The sequence below is a fragment of the Antrostomus carolinensis genome, unplaced genomic scaffold (assembly GCF_000700745.2).
Source record: "Antrostomus carolinensis isolate BGI_N321 unplaced genomic scaffold, ASM70074v2 scaffold8272, whole genome shotgun sequence".
NCBI lineage: Eukaryota > Metazoa > Chordata > Aves > Caprimulgiformes > Caprimulgidae > Antrostomus > Antrostomus carolinensis.
In genome coordinates this window covers 2,970-27,617 of record NW_010297516.1, presented here as the reverse complement: position 1 = coordinate 27,617, position 24,648 = coordinate 2,970, and the positions used below count along the sequence as shown (strand labels likewise).

The window sequence follows — 24,648 nt, the reverse complement described above, 5'->3', positions numbered from 1 at the left end:
GAATGATATTCTAAAATAGCTCCTAAGCTGATTAGATTGAATGTTGCTGTGCCACATTCAAATATATATTAGTCTTTTCAAAAATATATATGCAATGCTTTCATTAAAAATGAAAGAGATGTGGTGATTTTTTTAAAAAAAATAAAGCATCATATACTATGATAAATTTCAGCATACATATGGCTTCCTAGCTGTGTATTTTTTCCTTAGTAAATTAATAAATTATAACTATATAACTCTAGCAAAAAGTCTTCTTAAATAACAGTAATAATGCATAAAACCTCAATCTGATTCAAGCTATTACAAAGACCTTATTTATACACAAAAATTTACTGTTTCAACTGTAATGAACTGAATAGTATATCTACTCTGTACTCTGTCATATTAGGAAAAAAGCAATTAGGTTGGTGTTTGTGCATCATGTGTGGTTTTGTTTGTTGTTTTTTTTTTAAATCACATGCCTAAAATGAAATAATGCATCTATTGATTTAAGTAAATCCAGAGTAATTTTTAGAGCATTCCTTCGTACACAGCTCACGGCTAAACCCTGACACTATATGTCTGGACAGTGATCTCTATCTGTAGATCAGAATTTACAATAATTTAACTGTGTCAAAATATCCTATTTAAAGGAACCAGACAAACTTTCACATTGTCGTGAATATTTGCACAGCCAAGCCACTACTGGAAACACATTATAGTGGCTAAGAGAGAAATTATTGCAAAATCTGCAATGTGTGATGGATTATCTGTTACTACTACTTTGTGGCAGCTCTCAATCAAAATTCTAGTGATGAAGAGGATTACTAAAATATTTTTATTTGAATTAATAAAGCAATTCTATCATTCCAAAAGATCCACAGAACCCTCCTCAAACACTTCTTGCTATACCACCTGCATTTCCTACAAATATCTAATTTTCAGACATGAAAAATGAGACTCCAATATATTTCTGAGATTTTATTCTGAAATTCTGAGGGCTTGTGTCCTCAGAAACAACCTCTCCTATTATGGTTCTTGAGTGTCTCAGAAAGCACAATAATTATCAAAAAAGGCTCAATAAATCCTTCATTTATCTGGTGATTTCCACAAGAAGGCATGATGGGAACAGTCTACCTGTTCATGTTAATGAAAGATGAGCTGGATACACACAAGGACATGCAAATGCTTGAGGAGCAGTGCCTGCCTCACCAAGCGTTACAGAGGTGCTCTGCAATTGTCGAGTTTTAAGTGCATGAGTTGTCCAATTCTACAACTTAAATAGTTAACTCCATTCAGTACTGGTCTTGTTCTTGAGGCTAGTTACTCTTGTCACCCACAGTAGCCAATTATCTAAAGTTTAATAACTCTGAGCATGAACATCAGATGTGCAGAGCACATGCTTATGAGACCATGCTCACCGATTCTGTTACAAGGTGGAAACAAGATCAAGCTGAAAATCAGTAAGGCTGAATTCCCATCCTTATCCTAACAATTCATCTAAAATATAAATTTAGACCTGCAACTCCAAGGGCTTGTTCCAATGAGAAAGACATTACGGATTAAGTTAGAAGATATATTTAAAATCAATAAACAATCCTTACTATGCAGGCAGGTGTTTTAATTTCATATTGGGAGTACTCTTTTTTTGTTTTTTCCAGTTCAGGTTTTATAGTTCTGAACTGAGATAAAAAGTACTGTTAAAGGAAGATCACATAAAATAACACATTATAAAAGATGACTATTTCTTATTTATTAAATAATTGTCACTTCTCATTCCTGTATGAAACTTCATTATGAACAGAACAATTTGGTAATTGTCTAGCAGCATTATTCTTTTTTTTTTCTTTTTTTTTTTTAATATTCTGGATGACTCTAACCATGTAATTCAGACAGCTAGATTCACCCTGAAGTCCCCAACCAAAGTGCAATAATGCAAAGGTTTCCTTTTTTCCATAAACCTCTCCCTATTTTGATACTTCAAAATACATAACTTTATTAATAAGGGCCAGCTCATGCATTCATAGATGCTTAAGTAAAGAGATGAAACATTATCCAGAACTTCATGTGTAAAGCCACAGATAGTCTTAGTTCTGGTTCTCACAGTAATGCCAGCATGAGGGAATCAGCAGGGGTCTTGAGTCATTCTACAGCTGAAGTAACCAGTTAGAGTGCTATTTCTGCCTTTAAACCCAATGACCTAGAAGAAAATCCTGCACAAATTTTAGGTCAGTGGTGAAACTCCCACTGATTTAAAAGAACGTAGGGATTTTGTTGGAGTATTCATATTCTTTCATGGTTCTACTATCAATGCAGTTTTGGAAAAAGTTATCATAGGAAAAGAAGCAGAGTCCTAAATTATTTCATCAGGAAAATTCCTACTTTTGCTTATATTGTCACAATGTTTTTCCTAGTGTGTCAGTCAACAAAAGGAAAATGTGCCTTGATTTGTAGCAAAAGATTTTAAAACATAGATTTTAAAAGACAAGAGATGCCTGACCCACTAGAGAAAGTGTTTTAAACACAGCAAAGTCCACATTAAACATGATCCATGCAGTTCAGCAAATGTCAGTAAAAAACTTGAGTGGTCTTATGGGGAGAAGCTGCTCATGCTTGGTTAAACTGCCTCCAGGCATCCCTACCTCAAGCAATATAATCTACAGTTCTGGGCAGTGTGATAGTGGCAGCTGTTTTGTTTCTACATGGTTCCTTCAGTGTTCTGTCTCACAGTGCATGAAACATAGGGGAAGGGGGAAAAAAACACAACAAAAAACAAAACAAAACCACACTGGTTTCTAGTGTTTTGGGGTTATGTTGGGTTTGGTTTTTTAGTTTTGTTTTGTTTTGTTGGGGTTTTTTTCTGTGAAAAAGTATGAGAAAATGAAGACATAAACTAGACCCAAGCTCAAGAATCACAGTACTTAAGAACTCATTGTCACCTAAAATCTGCACACATACAGTTCATTTGTCCTTGAGCACAGAGAGATCTTTCTGGGTTGTTCCAATATTTACAACTAGGCATTAAATCCAAACAATTCTTAGTTTAAATCCATTAGAAAAAAAATAAATAAATTTGAATCTCTGCAGGTTCAGAGCTTTGAAATCTCATTTTTGAAACTGTCATTGAAATGATGAAAAGGATCTGAGGAGGATTCTTTTTGAAGAAACATAGATTAAAATATTGCATACACAAAGAATGCTGGACCTCTTCTATGCCTCCATGTGAAGCAAGGTGGAAGGTAATATTTTATCAACTACTAAACATCAGTCTCTTTTCACTGCCCCCTTTCTATAAACATCTTTATCTTATATAAATATTAAGCTTAAACTGAGTGGCACATTTGCTTACATGCTATGATTCAACAAACAACTTTTTAATCAGAATGGGTGTAAGCTGGAACACAGAAGGTTCCGCTTAAATTTCAGAAGGAACTTCTTTACTTTAAGGATGACGGAGCACTGGAACAGGCTGCCCAGGGAGGGTGTGGAGTCTCCTTCTCTGGAGACATTCAAGACCTGCCTGGACGCCTTTCTATGGGATCTCATTTAGGTTCCTGCTCCGGCCAGGGGGATTGGACTAGATGATCTGTCGAGGTCCCTTCCAATCTCTAACATTCTGTGATTCGGTGTGATTCTGTGATTTCACATTCAAATGGGCAGTTAAAATCTCTTCTTCTAAAGAATGAGTAATCTAATATTGGTGATTCCTTTGTCTTCCCAAAAGAGAAGTGCGCAGTCACACTGCAATGGTTCATTTCACACCTAGATTCACAATTTTGCTGTTTCATTACTTGCTCTTTCCCATCAAATCCAGATCTTTATTTAATTCTCTCAGGGCTTTTCAGGCTCCAGTCACCCCTGCATATTGCCTATGAGTACTGACAGCAAAGGCTAAATCCATGATAACATCAGCTGGGTTGGCTGGAAATCAGGTAGGCAGCAACCAAACATCGTCCTTACCATAATAATTCCATATTAGCTCTTGAATGACTGACATATGGATCTTAATTTCTGGGTCTCGGGACCTTTCTCATAGCCCTATAGCTCAACCACAGAAGTGCAGCTATCCTTTTTCTTTTTTTAAAAAAAATCAGTATTAGCTCCCCATTTCTGTCTTCCCTGTAGTCCATGTCCTCATTCATGCCAAAATAATAGTAATTTTATTTTTTCATATTTGCTGTCACTGCTTCCATTTCTTCATTTCATCCTACACTTCTTTATTGCTGTTATAGTTGTCCTTTTATCCTCTCTTCTAACTAAAAATTGTCTCAAGCCAAAACCACAGACACATATGTGAGCAACTTCAAACCAATCCTGGGGTCCCTGAAGTCTTAATCCAGATCCAATTTTTGCAGCTTGAGCCATCTCTAATCCCTAATTGCTCCTGTCATCTCTTTCTCAGAGCCCTGGCTGTAAGCCACAATGTTTTATGCTGCCTTCTGTGCTTGGAAATAAAGTTACAATGCCCTCCTGTCTCTTCAGTCTTAAAAACATATTTATTTTCTGAATGCTTCCTTCCACCGACTTTTTTGCCGAAAATTTTGTATATGAGCTGTTGTCAGCGTTTTGGCTATAGAGCATACTAGCACTCATGACATGTAGCAAAAGCCACAAGCAGCATGCTGCCTTGTGGTAACTCCCCCAAAGAGCAGACACCTACGTTTTTGTATATGGTCCAAGGACTTGGATTTGTAAAGCATTTTTTTTAATTAGTATTTCTTGTAAAATATATAAACAGTCCTCAGCATAGGAATTGAAAACCTGTGTGAGAATCCAAACCACAAAGCTATAAAGACACATAACTCATGATGTTCTCTTTTTAGTGTACTGAGATTGCACACAGACACAGCTTCAGAAAATGGAGCAGCCACTGAAACCCAGAACAGCCCAGTGTTTTGGGCTCCCTGCTAGGAGGTGGGAAAACTGTTTTTCTATGCACTTCAAGAAAGACAGAAAATAGAAAACAGGGCTTCAATAATTTATGATGGTATTCTGGAGCTGGTGATATAACAAATATCAGCAATGATTTCCCTCTCTGGGTTATAAAAGAAAGCACTGAGCAGCATCACATCTTATGTAGAGGGCAATGCCATATGACTATGCATATGTTTATATCCTTTGAAAATATCTGTTGGATTAAGCACTTTCAAGATCACTACTTTTGTATTCTTCCTCATACAGATTGCTTCAGTAATTTCCAAAATTCTACAGTTTGCCACTGATCTCAATATGCTTTCTAACTGAAGATGAAAGAAAATTTCTAGTTAATTCAGTCAACTTTTGCCTAGAAATGAGACAAAAGGTTTTCATAACAACATTAAAATCATTAAATTATGTTTTGTTTTGGTTTGGTTTTTTAATCATTTTATTGTTTACCTTTTCTTTAGGATTCTACTTGTGATTTGGGTAGACAAAGGTGACATTACAGTAGTTTGCAGGAGATCTCCCACCCAATTATTTTATAAAGTTTAGGCCAGTCTGTGGATACTGAAAGTTACATGATCTGTAAGCTTACGTGACCAACAAAGCCAGATGTGAATCTTCAGAACACTGACACATCAGCTCAGGAAATGCCAGAGGATAAAGGTTTATAAAAGTTGCATTTATGAAACAGTCAGCTGTAACTTAGGATTATTTTTTTTTTCATAATAAAAACACTTCTACCAAGGGAAAAGAAGGGAAAAGAACAGATCTAGTATGCTACATATGATTCATATTTTATCTAATAATTAGAGAAATGTCAGAAACACAGTTTAGTTTTTTTAAAAAATGAAAAAAAACCAAACAAAAAATCCAAAACAACAACAACCCCTAACTTAATGAATTAACTAAAAAATTAAAAAGATAATTCAGTTATAGAGCTAAGGAAGACTATGTTCACAATAGGGAAATTTTTTTTTAGACTGAACTTTTAACAAAGATTATCAATAACTCTAAACACAATTACATTAATTAGTACTGCAGTTCTCTGGCAAGACTTTCAACGTAGATGTGACTTAATGGATGCCTGACACAAAACAAACAGTGGTCCTGTTAAGTTTCTTCTGTCCCTGGAGAACCTGATTACAGATATTACCCAAAATAGCAAATCAACCTCACTTTTTTACAGTGGAAAAATTTGATAATTTTTACTACCTTGTACTGGACTTACAATGACATATGAGAGTGCAAAATAAGTGATTACTCCACATCAGGAAGTACATTAAGAGTATTCTTATTCAATCTTTGGATTTCAAACCATTGACTAATTAATAAGAAGTGACTGACACTTGAAGATATTACAAAGACCTAAGTCAATAACAAGAAAGGAGAGAAAATTCTGAACTATTGGTGGTGGAAGAAGAAAACACAGCATAATTTGGTTTGGAACAAATTCCAAGTGAAGATGAAGAATCTCATGCTTCCCCCTTTAGGTAGCAACTGCTCACACATAAAGATTAATGCCAGAGCCATTCCCTCTTCTCTCCCCCTCGCTTGTATTTATATATGTGCTAGCTTTATAGGAAAAATGCAGGATTACATTATGGAAACAGACTTTTTGTAAGATCCTCCACTGCTTCCATTTTATCTGGAGTTTAGCTACTCCAGCAGTGGTTTATCTTGGTTTATATAACAATGACAACAACAAAATACAGGGAACACTGAAAATTAAACAGTCATTAAAAATCACTCCTTTATGCTTCTTAGTTTTCCTTTATTTTCCCCCATTTTTTTGAATTCTCATGTAAATTTAGTTCCAGGTGAACTTTATTGATATTTTTAATAAAACCTATTCTCTTCTTCTATACTCCCTCCAAGAGAGCCAAATGAAATTTACAATGGTATGAGCCTACTGAAGGGACACTTAGAGCCAGATGAAAAGCAGTGTCTGGTTTCGAGGATTTTTTTTTTTTTTTTTTTTTTTTTTAACACTTAATTTTGGTCAAAATTGAAGCAGGACAACAAAGGAAGTTGTAATTTCCAAAATTGCAGATCTAAGAGAAACTGACTTTCTCGTGAGCTAACATGACACTGAGTTTCACTGAGCAGTTTCAGAACCTTCCCTTTGCCTCTGCTTCATGGAAAATAAAAAAAATACTGTTTTCCCCTTTCTGCCTGTATTCCAGAGGGCTTTGCCACAAGGCTGGGGCACATAAAGCTGACAAGCTTCCACAGTATGGATTCAGTTAAAGGCATGCCTTGTCTTCAGAAATTGCCTTTATTCCCAAGATGTTATAAACAAAGTATTTTGAGTAAAGAAAATGAAACCATCTCCCTAGGTATTATCATACTACCTTTAATACCATGCATTTATTATTGCACATGTTGCCAGTTCTCTAAGGGCAAAAAATTTTACCCCAAATCTGGCAATGAGAAGTATGGGAGTTAAGAGAGGAGGCTATCACCTGTAGATCCCACAGGCTGTGAATGAGGCAAGGAATTTCAGGGATGCAAATCTCAGTTTCCTGATTAAAGCATATCCCAACAAAACCTAATTCTGCCATCTGCTTCAGCCCCAGCATTACCATGATAGTCTAGAAAGATTACTTTATCCAAGTTTCCAAGGAAGGGACAATAGTTTTACTCTCCTCATTGTCCCTGTACTGCTCATTTAAGACATCTAATTACCAGGAGAACAAAGATGTCAGAGCTACCACAAAAGCTGGCTTTTGAAGACAGAAAATGCCACAGAATGCTCAAAAAATTTTGAACTAAAGCATCTCAAAGTGGGTATCCAATATTTGTATACCTTAATGTTACTTTGGTTCACTTCCCTGTCTGTAAAGTGAGGATAACAAAAGCTACTATCTTGAATTTGACAGATAAAAGGAAATTAATTGCCTGTGGAGTGCTTTGATACTGGAGTGCTGAATACCACAGAGAAACCCATGAGGAAATTAATAATTCTGTCTTCAAGCACAAGGCTGAATAATATGAAGGAACTGAGGCCTAGAACCAGACAATGTGCAATGAGAAAACAAAGCAATGAACAGTTGTCGACAGTGGGAGCACTGAGAAGGGAAAGCATGCATGCACCTACTCCCAACCTGTAATGCAGATGCTCAGCATGGCCAAAGTAATACCATACATGCGATCTTCATGATGATTTTGGCTCCCTCTTTTAATTTTTGATTTTCCCACATTTTCATGCTATTTCCTGTACATAAGATAGAAACTTACTCCAGTGCTAAGTAACATATAACTCTTATTTCCTGTACAGATTAAATGTAATGTCTTTATATGTGGCCCTCTTTGCAATCCATGTTTCAGAAGGCAATGAAGTCCAATGAATGAACTAGCTGTGGTCCTATATTGCTTGAACTATCTGTGTCCAGATTTTGGAAGGGAAAAGGAAGTAATAAATTTTGCTTGAACTCACCACACATTTTAATTGCACAGAACTCCCAGGGGGTGTTAGGGTCAAGAGTGTAGCACCATGGTCTAGGCTTGCCATCAGGATTGCGGCAGTAATTATCATCAAAGCCCTTGTCAGGATATCTGAAAACCACAACAAGAAACGTGTGAGGGAATTCTTCCTGACAACATCACATGGGCTTGTACAAGGTACTTAAAGGACAGTCTTCAGCAGAAGCAAACAAGAACCAGTTCTTATTAACCTTGGGTCTGAACCTGTGAGATGGATGCAGATTCTCTTAAACACTCTTAGAAAATTAATAACATAAAATCTCTATCCAAATACGCAGCAGAATCAGACCTCCACTGAGGGGATTCCCTGCTGTGCTAATGCACAGGATACCGGATGGAGTAACTCTGCTAATTGCTAAACCCTTGCTCTTGTGCCTGTCAACTGATGACCAGACTCTAAAGCCACTCATTTTTTTGAAACAGTCCAATTAAGTGTGGATTATATAAACACTGCCTGGCATGCTGGACTCATTAAGAAAACAGGTTCTTCAGTGCAACAGCCCTGGGTTCAAACTAGAAGCTATTTTGAATAACTATGTTACTAATGATAGCTCCATTTTTGTAACAGAGCTCATTCTAGGTCATGCCCTCCTTTCAAGCATTTTGGGGAAAAAAGAGAATTATAAGGAATTAACTTCCGTCTCCCTTTATCTCATTGAGATTTCAAACTATTATGCCATTTAATTGTTTCCATGTTCCTACTGCCACTATTGAATGGTCAGGCAGATATTCAAGATAAGGAGGTTCTTTCTGTACAAATGTGCCATACGAAATGCTATAAACTTAAAGAGAAGGGGATAAATGCATACATTTTTCCTCTAGTGAATACAAATTGTCTTAGTTTTTCAGTTTTATTGAAACATGTTTGTAAAAGAAAAAAAGAGTACACTTTTCCCTAAGGGAAACATGAATAGTGTGTAAGAGAACAATAAAGTTAACTACCTGGGAACCTGAACCCATTTACAACTGCAAGCAGATGTGTCTCACACAAGCAGAGGAAAATATGATTTACAAGGGTGTGTTTTTGCTAGGATGCTTTTTGTGTCAAACAATCATCCCAATTTTGACTCGTGTATTTGCAACTTGATCTCTCATTCCTTAGGAAAAATCAGATTCCTTTATCTATACAAGGGACGGTATTTAAGTATAATTAAAAAAAAAAAAAAAAAAAGGCTCTAAAACTACCTAGGAGAAGCCTGAAGCCTCACAAAAATGAGAATTCAAGGGCAGTCAAGAATATGGTAGTTTCAGATCTAGCAGCAGAACCCCGTTTTCTTCTATGTAGGAGAGAAACTGTAACGGAACTCACTGTGTGCAAGGATTTCACAAACAAACAGTTAGTAGGCTAACAATATAGCAGAAAATGAGATGGTAGGTACAGTGATGAGCTTTGATGTTGGCAGCACATGCTCCATGTCATGTACCAAGGGAGAGTCCATTGTACTACCCAGGAACAAAGATGAGCCCAAGAACGGCAAGGTATCTGTAGTGATAACTCCCAAAAGCCATTCAAAACAACTGGGGAAATACATAATTGACTTTCTAAAAGACAAGTGTCTTTCATAGCACTGAATGCTCTGTCCTTCCTAATATTGTATGACATGGTCCCACAGAATGTAAAAAATGTATTATTTATTAACCATAGCTTAAGTGGAGATGTAATAGTTCTTCCAGATTCAAGCTCTGAATGTCTTTGTGGGATGTAGTGTCCCTGAACTATATTTTTCCACCTGCTGTATCTTTGTATCTTTTTCTAGAGCAGCAACATCCTTCCCAGTCACTGATTCTTCCCACAATGTTCAGGCACACTTCTGCCTTTGTTCAAATATGACAAGCAACAGTTCCTCAGTTCCTAGAGAAAAGGCCAGCTAACACCTTAAAGGCACAAATATTAGGGATAAGTTAAACAACAGGACTTCAAACTGTCCCACACACTTCAACAGTGAGACTGTGGAGAATTTCCTGAGAGCTCAGCCCTTTGCTCTGTATACTCCTCCTTCAGCCAGTACATTTGGGCACAGATTTCTTGTTTGGACCCAACATATAGCCTGAAATTTCCAAGATCTTTCAGAATCCTACATATTTCATTTTTTACCCCTTGAAACTGCAGTAGCTGTACTTCACTGTTGAAACTGAACTGAAGCATTAAGATACACAGCTGGTGTCAAAATCAAGACTCTTTCTCAGTTTCTAGGGCAGGGGGAAATAGTGTTAGATTAAGAGACACCATTTGTTCTCTTTATAGAGACAGATGCTGACCTCTAACAGGCAGGACTGGAAACCTGATATTGTATAAAGTAAATTTTCATACAAGAGATATAAACCAGAGCATTTTAATAAAAGGATACCCAGAGTTGTTCAGCTCTTATACTAGACTTCAACCATACTTTCCTCAATGATTTTGAGCAGAAAATAAGAGCAGACAAGGGGAAAACTTTTGCTTCTCTATGCTGCTTTGTGCCTAAGTCATTATCCTCAATGGTTTCTACAATTCTTCAATGAATTCTACATTCACTTAATAGCTAAAAACAGGTCACGCAGGAGTTGTTGTTGGGGGGGAGGGGGGGTGAGGGGTGGTTCTTACTTCTAGCTTCAATCACATCTAAATAAATAGGTATTATCAATCATCTTTGGTAAGTCACCTCTGAAGGGAATGAATGTGGAACAATTCATTGAGGTGACAAAAAGGAAAAGTGAGATGTATTCACCCTGAGCTGAAAGCATTGTCCAACAGCAGGTAGACTGAAGCATTTGAAAAGAGTACTAGTTTTACCTATCTTTGTCATTGCAAAGGATGAATCCATAAATGAGAATAAGCTTAAACCTGTCCAGCTAGTCCTTCCTGGTTTCCAGGTTATTCACATTAATCCTAGGTGGTATAGTATAAGCCTCTCTAGAGATTGCTGTATTTTAATGAGTAATTTGTTCCAGATCTCCTCTCCTATTTAAAAGTTAAATGACTATTAAAAAAACCCAAACAAACCAAAGCCCACAGCATTTCAGACAGCCAGTATAATCAAAGTGTAATTGTTACTACCTTTAGTGACCATTCCACAAAGGTAAATAACATCACTGTATTAGAAATGTACTGAACCCTGGTTACTCTTCTGAAAGCACATACAGATCAGCTTAATCTGTATGAGCTGTTTTTTAATAAAAAAGCATTTTTATTACAGTCTGAAAAGACTGAAGAAGGTATTTTCCGAAGAAAATATTTCAAGGAGGAAGACAATAGTGAGATTGCAGTTAGTCTGAAAATACATTTTGCAAACAATCAAAAAATAACGAGGAAAAGACATTTCCTCCTGACAGTAAAATTATTATTGTTTGTACCCAGAAGCTCTATAATGTTTCACTCTGAAGAGGAAAATTATTTCTATGACTTATTCTAGAATGCACAGCAAGTGCATGGCAAAACTCAGAAAGAGATTATCTTTAGTCCCAGTTTGCTAATACAAAATATTTAGTGTAGCAGAACTATGGGAGAGCCTGCTATTATTCATGAAGCAGATCATCTGAGCCAAGAGGAAGAAGAGGTTATACTGCATAAACTCCGAAACTGCAGATCCTTAATGCTTTGCTGAATAATCAGGCTTTCTAAAATCTAACAGTATCCATATTTCTGAGTATATAAATAATACTTTATTTAGTGGAACACTTCAACATATATAAAGATACTTTCAGTGGAAGTTCTTAATAATTCTGAGATTGTTGATTCTTGCAGTCTTCCTCTGGCAGTTTAAGTTTATTCAATCCACTTTATAAATACAGTTAATCCAAAATCCAGAGTAAAACTATAATGAAACTTTAGTCCAGTGTAAAAGAAATACAAGCACCCTCCCGTGTGGCCTAAACCTCTACACAAAACCCTTCCAAAGGGGTGTATTATAGATGACCCTTTGTGGTTGGGTGAATTTTACCCTCTAGGACAAACTCTAACGGGGATGCAATTTGTCTTGCTATTTCTGGCTCATCTTCTGGGATTATTTGTCTTTGTCTAAATTACTAAAAAAAAAAAAATCTGAAATATAAATCCATGTGCATAAAATCCTAAACAGAATTATGAACTCCTCTCCTAGGCTGAAAAAAAAAAATATAATGTGCAAATATTTGCACAAACAAATTGCATACTTAAACCTGATTATAACAGACCATCTGCAGCTGTAAAGCTGTTCAATATTTCAAAAAAGGACTATACTCTGAGTTGACATTGCTGCAAGTTTATATTCAATAATTGTGTTAAGAACTCTAACAAAAAATATTATTTTTTAATAATTATTTACTTTGTGATTACTTTAAGGCATTTTAAGCTGAGTGAAGCTGCATAACAACATATACAAAAACATTCAGAGGTTAATTTTTTACTGTCAATGAAGCTAGGGAGGAAATTTTTACCAATTAATGCAGCACGTGTACATCACCGCACTACACAGTCATGAGCTGTAGCCACAACTGCACCAAATAGCCTCTAGTCCCCATCCTGCATCTCCATCATGACTGTAGCCAGTCTGCACGCACCACGGGCCAGAAGCCCAAGCAACAGAAACTGGTGAACTCCATAAATTTCAGTTTAACTAGTGTTGATTTTGCCCAACTGGTTTCGGAATATGTGTAATTTTCAATTTATAACCACATGGATATATGGGAGGGTGGGAGATGTTACCTCTCTGGACGAAATTTGTGCCTGTGTGGTCTCTGAAGATCCCAGCGCTGACACTCCTTGCCCGACTCAGTGTGATCCATTGGCCCTCTGTAACTCTCTCCATTGCAGATCATGCATTCAACTAGGAAAAAAATATGTACTAGTCATTCATTACCCTGATGAATTGTAGCACAAAAAAACCAAAACAAAACAAAAACCAAAACCCAAACCAAAACCAACATTAAATCATATCACTGCTCTTATAAATTGAAACCAACCTAGAGAAGTACAAAAAATGTGGTATCTTTCAGTTAAATTGATATGGGAAATTTTCTTTGGAGTAGAAATGCATCTCTTAGATCTAATCCAGATGCTTAACTTCGGTATCCATTTATAAGACACTTCGGGTTTCAAGGTAGGTAGACATGAGCTGCTAGAGGAATTCATGTTCCTAGCAGATTTTTAACCTTTGCTATGGTTAGTAACAGAAAGACACATGTCTGAGGAAGAAGTATTTTTTAGAGGTGATATTTTCTAAGTAACTAGCATTCATTATTATAAATCTCTCTAAGTCATAGTATAATACTAGTAGAAGTACAGAATGATGTTTGAATCACAGTTTCTGTGCAGTAGAATCTGTCTCTTTAAATTCCCAGTACTTTCAGCTACACATGATACTGTTTCTTTTCGATACTAATTATTTTTGTCAGCTTAAACTATGATACATTTTCAGTCCTGTTTTAGGAAAGTGGGGGGTGGAGGGAGAGTGGGCAAAAGCTACCTAAGAGATTTGAAATCACTGTTGAGCAAAATATGCTTTAGATATATAATTTAGAATGAGAAGTCTTAAAATATAAATGAAATTAACCATAATTAACTATAGACACATTTCTCAAGTGCCCCCTAATTAGAGTAATTTTAATGAAGGATCACTTAGTAAATACTAATTTATGCAATTACAGATCTCACTCTTCAGTCAAAACATCCTCTACCAAAGTCTTCATCCTGCAGTGAGCTCCAAGTCTTATCCCATTTGAAGCTCACTTGAATCTATTTTTAAATGTTAGCTTTTAAGAGATTTTTAAGCTCCTTGTAAATCATTCTCTTCCTCTCTCTCTTCCTCTCTTTTTTTCTCCCCCCATCAATGTGTAGTTATTGCACATGACGCATTAGCAGGGAAATTGAAGGCATCCTGTCATCTTAAGAATTTAAATGGGTTGATTGACTGGAACTGAACTGTTTGATTAGCAAGATATATGAGCTTAGCTTGGAGGTTAACAGAACTTAAAAGTCAATAAATGCAATGGTACACACGAAGTGTCTTTTGAATTCTGTGACTTGAAAGGCGAATAGAATTGGATTTCTAAAAAGTTTTGCTTATTTACAGTATTCATTTGAAAAACAAATTCCATCCTTAGATTAAACTGTCACCCTGTAATTCAGTATCTGTATTTTCATCAAAAAAAAGTTGATGTGTACCATGGAGTGACACTACATGATTTTATTACATAGTAATACTGAAACTGTTAGTGGATTCACTATGGACTAGACAAGTGAAAAAAGGGTTACATTTATTCTATCAGCTCAACTTCATTGTTCCAGCTCCTCTATGAACTGAAAAAAGCTGCTGAGCCTGAAAGCTTGTTCAAGTTTTCCAGAGTATTGACACATAAGATCTCCTCCTTCTCTAATAGCTGCTTTTCTTGCTGCATAAGTTATTCTTGCTGGGAAATCACCTATTCTTTCTCCAAAGTCCCTGTGCAAGTGTCACTGAAACTATTGGAAGTTCCATGTACTTGCAGTCAGCAGAGAAAAGGCAACTTCCTGCGTGAGCTATGCCGGGTTACCTTGTGAGCAGAGGGGGATGTCGCAGACTTCATGACGCATCTCCGGACTGGTAGTGAAACACCATGGTCCTCCTTCTTCCCCTCGGGGGTTTCGACAGTAGTTTTCCCGCAGGTCTTTACCCCGATAGCTCGAAGGCAAAAAGCTAGTTTTAAAATGACAATCATTACAGTATAAGAGCATGCAAATTTTGGTGTTAATCATATTATTTATTACAGTTAGAAATAATCACATTGCTCCCTCCTTCCTCCACCCTGCCTACACAAATGCACACACCCAGATATCTGTCCATACACAAATACACATTTTCAGTCAGGATTACTCAATCAATGGCCTTAATCAGGGACAATTTTTCTAGCCCGTAGGTTTCCTTGGCTGTCTGGAGCCTACTATCAGCTGCAGAGCCAGAGGCAGCAGCACCCTCCCTGTCAGCCCTCACTGCACTCTCCTTCATGAGCTCATAACTACTCATACAATCGTGGAAGGTCCTTGGACAAGGAGGAAAAATGTATTGTATACATAGGGGAAAAATTCATTTGGTCCATAGCCATGCCAGACTTGTCATCCCTATGCATGCTGTGCACATACAGCAGGCACAGCTGGGCTTAGCATGCAACTCCCACATAAAGCCCACAAGCAGAGAAACCTCTTCCCATTCCTGGTCAGGCAGCAGCTAGAACTGAGCATCAGGAGTGCGTGAGTGTGACTGAGTGGTGTGACACACCGTGCTGACAGGCTTTCACTGCCCAAAACCACAGACTGCTTTGCATTTCAGCATCAGAAATTTCCCCAGATCCCACTTTAGCTGTCTTGCTTCATGTTCTGCCACAAGCCCCACTGTTGTCACCTTAGGGTCTGCTACTTATAGGCCCACTCATCATCACTATCATACAAATTAGGCCATGTAACAGCAACCTAGCTGACTTAAAATGTGCTCTCCCTTTCATTACATTTTCTACTTTTGCTGTAAGGGGTTATGAAATAGCAACACCCCTTAAGATTTTTCCCTCAGATTAGAGGTTCTCAGGCCAACACTGAGCACTTTGTTTTGCTTTAGTTATTTAACAGAAAATGAGCTAATCCTGTAATTTTTGCCTAACACTTTTTCAGCATGAAAAATCAAATCTAAACTCTCCAGGGTCCAGTTTTTGTGTTCTTAGCTGTCTGTAAAATTATGTGCTTACCTTTAGAGAAACCCTCACATACACACCGACATATAGAGATATGTAGGCATATATATATATATATATATATATATATATATATGTAAAATACATAAAAGTAATACTAATTATTTTTCCCCACAAACTAGGGAATAGCTAACCCTACAGTAAGGGTTTCAACCCCAGACCTGATTCTGTTCAATACCACTGTAAGAGCTCACTCGGGTTGACAAATCCAGTGGCACTGCACTTGCCAGTTTCATTGCAGTGATGTTTAAACAGCAGCTAAATCTCTGTAGTTAAAAAACACATTAAATTCAGAGTTATACTCAATTCCATGATTTTTTTTTTCTTAATTGAAAAGTCGTGCAAAATGCATAAGGGATCACATAAAACTTGTAATTCTACTTAATAAATTGATTTAATTTTTTAGCTTTCTAAGAATTGTTGCAGGTGTCTTTTTTCAGTGTATTTAAATTCTGGTAGAAATATCACAAGTAAAGTGTGCCTCTTTTTTTTCTGAAAGTGCTCGATACTTTATTGTGGGTGTTTGTTTGTCAGGTTTTTTTGGTTGTTTGTTTTTTTTGCTTCTTTTGGTTTGTGTGGGGATTTTAAGCACCAAGGGAATTCCAATGTATCTATATTCTGGAGGGGAAAAAATGGAATAAAATACAATCTAACTGCTTTTAGAATACTGTAGACACTTGCACCTTAGGTCACTATACTAAGCACTTAGGATTTACACTTATACATAGACAATGATGTAATCTATATACAAAAGAAGTGTATGGTTCGTATTATCCATGACAAATTCTATGTTACAAATGAATAAATTAAAAATTTTAAAAAGAGAGAGACAGAGAGGGAGAAAGAGAGAGAAACAAAAAGAAAATTCTGACATGTGACATTTTAATCATGTTTTATTCCTGTTAATGAAATCTTTGAACTAACTGAAGTGGAAAATACCTCTGTTAATCACATTGTGGTTCTAGCCAAGGCGATGTGTAAGTATTACTTAAAAATGTTTTTTCTTATTTTCGGTGCTCAAAGAGAATAATTTTTATGTCATTACTGCTGCCTATAAAATTTTTGCTTCTGTTTTTCCTCTGTAGTCTTGTAATATAAATATCTCAATTTTTTTTTTTAGAGAAAGACAACCCTTGGCAAACTTTTCTGATGGGACATTACAACCTCTGTATGTGTTAATGTACTATGTCAGTGCATATTAAAAAAAATCTATTTAATTTTCCTGCTGGAAAATCTTTCTGCTCAGAAATTATGAACATGAGAAAATACAGGGAAAATTTATTTCAAATTCTTTTTATATGCTGTCAGAACTTTTTTTTTTTTTTTTTGCTTTTTAAAAAGGTTTACATTAATAGCATTAGAAATCCAAGATGGGTCAGATACACAAATATCTTCAACAGGTACTGAAGCAACATTCCTGAGAGATGACAGGAGATGCAGAAAAAACCCACCCAGTCACTCCTAAAACTTTGTTCTGATTTAATTCAGCTATATTAGGTAAGGGAAAAAAAAAAAAAAAAAGCCAAAATCTGAAGCCAGGAAGAGTAATGGTAAAAACAGATTCAACCATTCAACCACAGCAAAAGTCATGGAAAATAGCAAAAAGTCTGTGAAGTACTGGTCTATTCTTTGACCATTTCTCTTTGAAACCTTTCTGCATTGGTTTTATCCATTTAGATTTTTGAAAAAACTCTTAAGAGAAAAAAAAAAATATATATATATATAGTCTTGTAATCTCTGCTAGGATGGAGATGAAAATAATGGAACTGTCATTTCAGCTGTGAGTCTCCAGGTTCTACCAGAATACAAATAATTATAAACATAACTTGTTAAACCCAAGCATAAGTTTAAAGTCTGAAGTTACTTCAATTCTTTCTAGAAAGATGATGAAAAATCAGTAAAGTAGATTTCTCTCCTGAATATGGAAAAGGGATTTATTTTCCAGTGGTACTTTGTGATAATCAGATGTTGAGAAAAACTGACCTAAAAATCTAAGCCTTTCATACTAATAAGTTCCACACACACCACTACTGTCTCCTTCTTCCCTTCTCCCTCATGTCTCTGATGATGAAATCATATTTTCTGATGTTGAAAAACAAAATTAGCATGCAGCCACCTCATTTATCCAGTGACCTTTTAAAAATTAAACTTCTTGCACAAGGCAGGAGAAAAGTCATTCTCATAAAATTCATCATAGAAGAGTGGCTGTCTAAATGCATTAGATAAAGCTGTGTATGCTGTACATTAAAATGCAATTTAGTTATAATATATACTATCCAGACACTTTTATTTCTTTAATTAAATAGTCATATGTATATTATATAGAATAAATGTTAACTCTTGTTTAGGCTGTAATTATTGAGAATTCTATCACTTTTAAAAGATGAAGATTGTATACTTCAAGGTGTTGAGTCTCAAATGGTCACTGTTGTGGGAGCTGATACTGTTTATCATATGTTTACAATTAAGAGTGGGTCTGGTCCCACATTGAAAATCAGACACACTACCATCTATATTATAAGCAGCCAAGTCCAGTCGAGTCCCAGCCTGAGGCTCAGCTTTGTAACACATCATAAGAGGAGAGAACCCAAGCATCCTTTGCCCTTTAATGTTGTTCCAAGACATCATCTTGCACACTGGATAGATTTGGTTAGGACAGGACTGAGCAGTGCACAGCCCAGTTCCTCACTAGCAATCTCCAGCTTGGCTCCTCTAAAGCAAAGTGCTGATGCTGAGTCGAGAGCAAAAGGCAGCAATGTGGATAGGAAGCTTATGAGTGAGAAGACACTTTTTTTTTTTTTTTTTTTTTTTTTACCCTTAAGGATTTATTATCTAAATGGCTAAAGCCAATACAAAAAGGTTCAAAAAGAAATAGCCCAAGAATAGACCAGTACTTCATAGTCCTTTTTGCTAGTTTCCAGTAAAGTTTGTTGTGGTTGAATCTGTTTTTACCATTAATCTTACTGGCTTCAGTTTTTGGCTTTCTTGTTTTTTTTTCCTTAGCCAATAAGGTTGAACTAAGTCTACTTTCAGGGTGTAGATATGGCCTCTGTTCCTTACTATATCAAGTCTTAAACTCAAAAAGTTAAGTCCCATACCTGCTGCATCAGTCTTTAGTTATTGCTCGTACGATCTGAAGGAAAGGATTTCAATATGTTCAGTCCTTTCCACGTACTTGTTGCCTGGTCTAAGTGCTTTATAGAGTTAAATATATTCTACAAATAAGAGAGAAGTTACAGTAACTATGCAAAATATAGTAAGGATAATTATATACTGATGAAATAGATGGGTCAATATCTCTAATATCCCTCCCTTCCTAATAATGTGGCTTTTAAAATTACCCATTTCCTGGGAGTTGATAAGAAAATGGTGATAAACTTCCAGACCCCAGGCTGAAGTCATGCAGATGTTTTATTTCTGCCAGTGGCTAAGAGATCAAAAGCATATAATCAGCTCAAAAAAACCTGACACACAAAAGGACAGGATCCAGATATACAGGCTGGCATTAGGAGAGACCTCTTTGGAGAAAGCCCAAGAAGGTAAGGACTTTCTGGGATCTGGAGAATGGTCTCTCCTGGGGAAAAGCTAGAATACACCTAAGAGATTTTGTTGTCTAAGGTCAGTTTTCTCATAAATTCTTTGTCTGCTAATAAGTCAAATCATGTTCTATGGAAGCTGTCTGAGCATTATTCCTCTTGTCTCTGCTCCTGAACTCTTACCTGTGCTCATGGGGGATCATTGAATTCCAGGCTTGACACTGGATACCACTTTTAGTAACAGATATTGTTCCTTTGTAGTCGGCTCCTTTTCCGATGATACAATTCCTGACATAGTCTATTGAAAGAAAAGAGAATAAAATTAAGGGTTTGGTTGATGTAATTAAAATTAGAGCTCATCATCAGTTTTCACATAAAAATAATACATTTTTTATATCCTTCAAATACTTAATTATTCAAAATATTATTTAATTGTCCACATACATTTTTGTCTCTTTTTTCAAAATATTGATCACTAACTTCCCAAAGGAAACTACTGAAAATCTTTCCAAAGTGTCTGATTGACCAAAAGTCCATGTCTGAGGATGTAAGTTCCCCACTCATTAACAAGGTAAATAAAAGTGATATTAAGTCAATAACAGTAACTCATACAACTGAGCTTTTAAGTAGTAAACTGAAGTAGCAATTCAGACTAGTGCATCTGATGATTGGCAAATATGTAGGTTAGAAAACTGAGCAAGATCAAGCATGTAGATTAACTTGGGAGACAGCAAAACCAGGATATTTGTAAATAAAACTGTAGGATGCAGCTTTCAGAATGCAGAAAACCATCCCATGCCCAGAATGATCCTACAGCCAAAGAGTCACTGGCTGACCTCAGCTTTTTCCCCCTCCATAGCTGGAAAAACAAAATCAGTAAATAAATCAGTTACCCTTCTTTTCATACAGATCAAACGCATGGTCTTGCTTCTTTCTCACACCATTTGTCAAGCTGTTGAAGGATAACCAATGGCACCGTTTTGTAACTCTGTCATAAGCAAAGGCCCTGCAAAGAAAATCTGGATGAGAAAAAAAAATCTCTGTGTGGTTTATAATAATGACACATGGCCTGCCAAGGAGCATGCAATGACATCAGATTTATTTTAACTGGGAAAGTCAGAGAAACAGCCCAAATTACTGTTTAAACCCACAACTGTGCTGACAAGAAGAAAGAAACAAAGAAATTAAATTGATGTGGCCATTACATTAAATACCATCTTGGTTGTTCACACTAATCTAAGAGTTCCCTTGTCATTAAAGATCTTTATTTTAAAAATAAGATAAATGTGACTGAGACAGCATTTTTGTCCCCAGTTGTGCTGCTTTCTGGGGTAAAAAAAAAATAAAAAAAATAATAAAAAAATCTTCTTTGTTGTACTTATAAAATGTCCCTGAAATAGTTAAATATCTCACACTGATGGCTTGAGGAAAATTCAAGCACAAGAAGTCTGTTTCTTGCCTAGAACAACAGAGCTATTTCAAAACAAGATTATTTTTATTTTTATGAATAATCTAATCTGTGATAGTGTACCTACAGCTTGTCCTTGCTTTGCTTTTGTTTTCTTTTTTTCTCTTATTTTTAACTGCTTTCAAGGATAGAGTAAAACATGTGCTGAATTGAGTGGATTTTTGGGGGCAAGAAAGATAAACAGAAACAGAAGAGTGCAAACACTTTCCTTCAATACTTTAAATGAAATATCCAGACATTTATCTCCTAACATCATTTTGAAAGAAAACTCCTTAAGTGTAGGTGCAATATTTTAAAGGATTTTGAAAACACAGTTGACTGCTGGGGTGGGGCCAACAGTTATTCCAATAAGAAAAAAAAAACCAAAAACCATAAACAAACCCCAAACCAAACCACTGAACATTCCTTTTTTTTCCCTTAATTTGTCATTAGAAGCAAGTGACAATCACTGATGTGACACTATTGTCTCTAGCCCACCACAAAGTCTACATTTCTGCCAGTCATCTCACACCTTCTGGGATATTTAATTCTGACCTGAGAAAGCATTTTAACATTTGATAATACCCAAAAGACACACAGATTTCCTGTGCTTCATCCATACTTTGGCTTTGCCATATTCTTGAGAACTACATCCCCCAACTCAAAGCTCTTTGATCTTCATTTAATTCCCCTCTCACCATACAGGTTTTTCTGTGTGAGATCTTGCTGGCTTCAGTTAAAAATATTACAAGATCCTATCCAACCTCCCCACACTTCTCTCTTTCAAACATCCTCTTCATTATCGTTTCCATCACCAAACAGATTTTTCATCCAACTGCTCTCTCTACTCTGTTGACTCCAAATGTTTCCAACCTGCTAACCTTCATCCTTCTGCCCTTGTTCAGCCTTCTGTTCTCTCCTGGCCGCTTCTCAAATACAAGCGTATCCAAGTGCCTCTAACTCCATCCTCACAAAAATATCCCTGACCTTTCCTGCCTTTCCAACTACATTCTCCTTTCCCCTCCTCCCTCCTAAAGTGGGAATGCAGAATGCACTGTTTACAAACATTTCTTTCAGTTTTTGCCTTTCAGTTGCCTTTTGGTTTCTTTCCAGTTTGGTGTCAGCCACTTCTGCACATAAAAGTTTCTAACAATCTTTTCTTGGACCCAAATGTAGAGGATTTATACATTTCCAAAGTCAACATATTTGAGCAAATTCTTGGACTTTCTTTTACTGATACTGCTGAGCACAAAAATTTTTGTTGTTGCTATTTGTACTGAGATAGTTGGTAGATTTTCTGGTCAGATTCTGAAATCCTGTGGTCTATACTGGACTCCCTTTCTGTGTAAATACAAAGATACTAGAGAAATTAAGCAGATAACAAAGGATAAGTCAGGCACAGCTTTGTAGGTAAGGAAGGGGTATCTCTGCAAAAGTCATCTGCACAGACAATAAAATAGTAACTGTATTAACTTTTGCTCACCCATAAGAAATGTAGTGGAAAAAGCTGCAAGGATGACTGAAGGAAAACAGCGGGAGTAATGGACTGCAAGTGGTGGTGAAACAAAGGAATAGGAACAGCTTAGCAGCACGTTAATAAAGCTGATAGAGAAGGCAGAAAATGATGTAAGAGTTGTGAAGTCAAAAAGACTTCATAAGGTGGATGAATCTAAGGGGTACTGTGAGGGGTGATTTGCAGAACAGGGTTATGAAGAAGAAACAAGTCTAGACAGAGATAGATAGAGATCTTATAACACAGCTGGAAATTATGGAGATCTGTGCAACGATGATAGAAAGGGAAAAGAGGAAAGGTCCATTCTGAAACTGAAAGTCTTAAAAATTCAGAGACATTCTAGATTATTATTAATGTAAAATAGAACCAATAAATATATTAACTTACTTTTTATTTTCAGAACACAAAACATACCATCCAGAGCAGATACAACTAGCTTGAGACAATTTTCCTAAGCAGATGTTGTAATATAGAATTGTTGTTTGCTTGGTATCAGTCTGAATTTTTTTATACAGTGAAACCTAATTTTATAATACTCCTTGCTGTTGACCATCAGAACTCAAGGATCTTGTGCTGTATTTAATACAACCTGATCCACTTGGCAATGATATCCATGGAAGCTCTGCCAATAGGAAAAGGAGTGGCTTGTACCATGTGAAAAATATTAGTGCCTGGAAAATATTTTCTAGCAGAAATAAGTAAACTCTGCTCACTGTTTACATATATAAATAGTCAAAGTACAAAACAATACAAACTAGATCCTGCAACACTGGATTAAAGGCTTAAAGAAGGATTAAATTACAGTTGAGGACCTTTTCTGCCAAGGAAGAGCTTTTGTTATCACATTTGGTCTAGCTTCCATTTGTAGCAATTGTCAAAACTTTTTTATTTTTCAAGATCAGGCTCAGATTTAGCTCAGTACTCACCAGTACAGAAGTCATCCATTCTCTCCAAGATGCTCCTGCATTCGTGTCCTTTCTTTTATTGCTAATGGTCTAGACTAAGAGAGGCCAGGGGGACAATTTAAGCCTAATTCATAGGAAAAATAATAGTGATTTGTTCCAAAAAATAGTAGAGAATATGTACAAGGCAGACAAGCAATCAGCTGTATGATGTGTTTCTAAGAGACAGCAGATGCTAAAGAATAGCTATCATATACTTGTAATGATTGTGCAGCCCAGAAGGTTTGATTCCATTGTATCAGATTTGTAGTACTTGCCAGTGAACTTCAGCAGTGCATGTATCTGTGCTCCATGTGTGAGGTTCCCATTGATTTCATTTTTTTAAAGAATGAAGACAGAATATGCTCTGAAGTGGTGGTGAAATACTGCAGCTGTGATGTGTGACAATAAGCATTTTATAAGAGACATAAAAATCTCAGAAATGTTCACTGAACACTACAGTGCAGCACAAGTCATCCACATCTTAACGTGAGTATAGTTTTTCATCTGTTACAGAAGAGATTACAGATTGGACAAGCTAAGAAGACAGAATAACTCAGATAACGCTTCAGAAAAGACTGACAGTCTCTGGACAGGTAGAACAAGATCATGGAAATAAAATACAAAAACAGTCTTTAGGTTGTCCTTAGTGCTACTTACCACTGATGACAATTCCAGAGAGATCTTTGGTTAAAGAGTGTTATATAGGTTCCATTAGGGAAAAACCAAAACAAAACACAATAAAAACACAATAAAAATAACAGAGATATCTAACTTACTTGCAAGTGAATGAAAGACCTTTGTTCCTGCTGCATCTCTTGGCACATTGCTCAGTGGTATTTAACAGCTTGGTTTTTACTTCCAGTGTTTTGTTTACTTTAATGAGCATCAATTCTCTTGTTTTTTTGAAGTCGTGGAGAGGATTTCTTCTTTTTCCTTTACCCTCTAAGAAAGAAGTAAAGAAGAAAAAAAGAAAGAAAAAACACTGTAAAGAAAAGTGCTGAGATGAAATATGACATTAGATATGAGTAACATTTATGAGGAATTACAGGAACGTTGGTATCTAAAGCATAGAGAAATTCACATAAATAAGGTACAAGCAGATATTTGAGAAGAATTTATTATTTTAGATGGTGATCTCCATTCTTA

At 36.2% G+C, this 24,648-nt stretch overlaps 1 protein-coding gene across 1 annotated transcript in view; it reads right to left on the bottom strand.

Annotated features, from left to right (window-relative positions):
* The window catches only part of HGF (hepatocyte growth factor), a 44,138-nt gene extending 19,698 nt beyond the window's left edge, over positions 1–24,440 (bottom strand). Inside the window, exons 1-6 of the mRNA XM_010162147.1 lie at positions 24,279–24,440; positions 20,492–20,604; positions 19,782–19,896; positions 14,875–15,017; positions 13,049–13,169; positions 8,339–8,457 (exon numbers count right to left, since the gene is read on the bottom strand). Coding sequence (XP_010160449.1) covers positions 8,339–8,457; positions 13,049–13,169; positions 14,875–15,017; positions 19,782–19,896; positions 20,492–20,604; positions 24,279–24,388 — 721 coding nt within the window. The 5' untranslated portion in view covers positions 24,389–24,440. The remainder of the gene's footprint in view (positions 1–8,338; positions 8,458–13,048; positions 13,170–14,874; positions 15,018–19,781; positions 19,897–20,491; positions 20,605–24,278) is intronic.
* Positions 24,441–24,648: the final 208 nt, after the last annotated feature.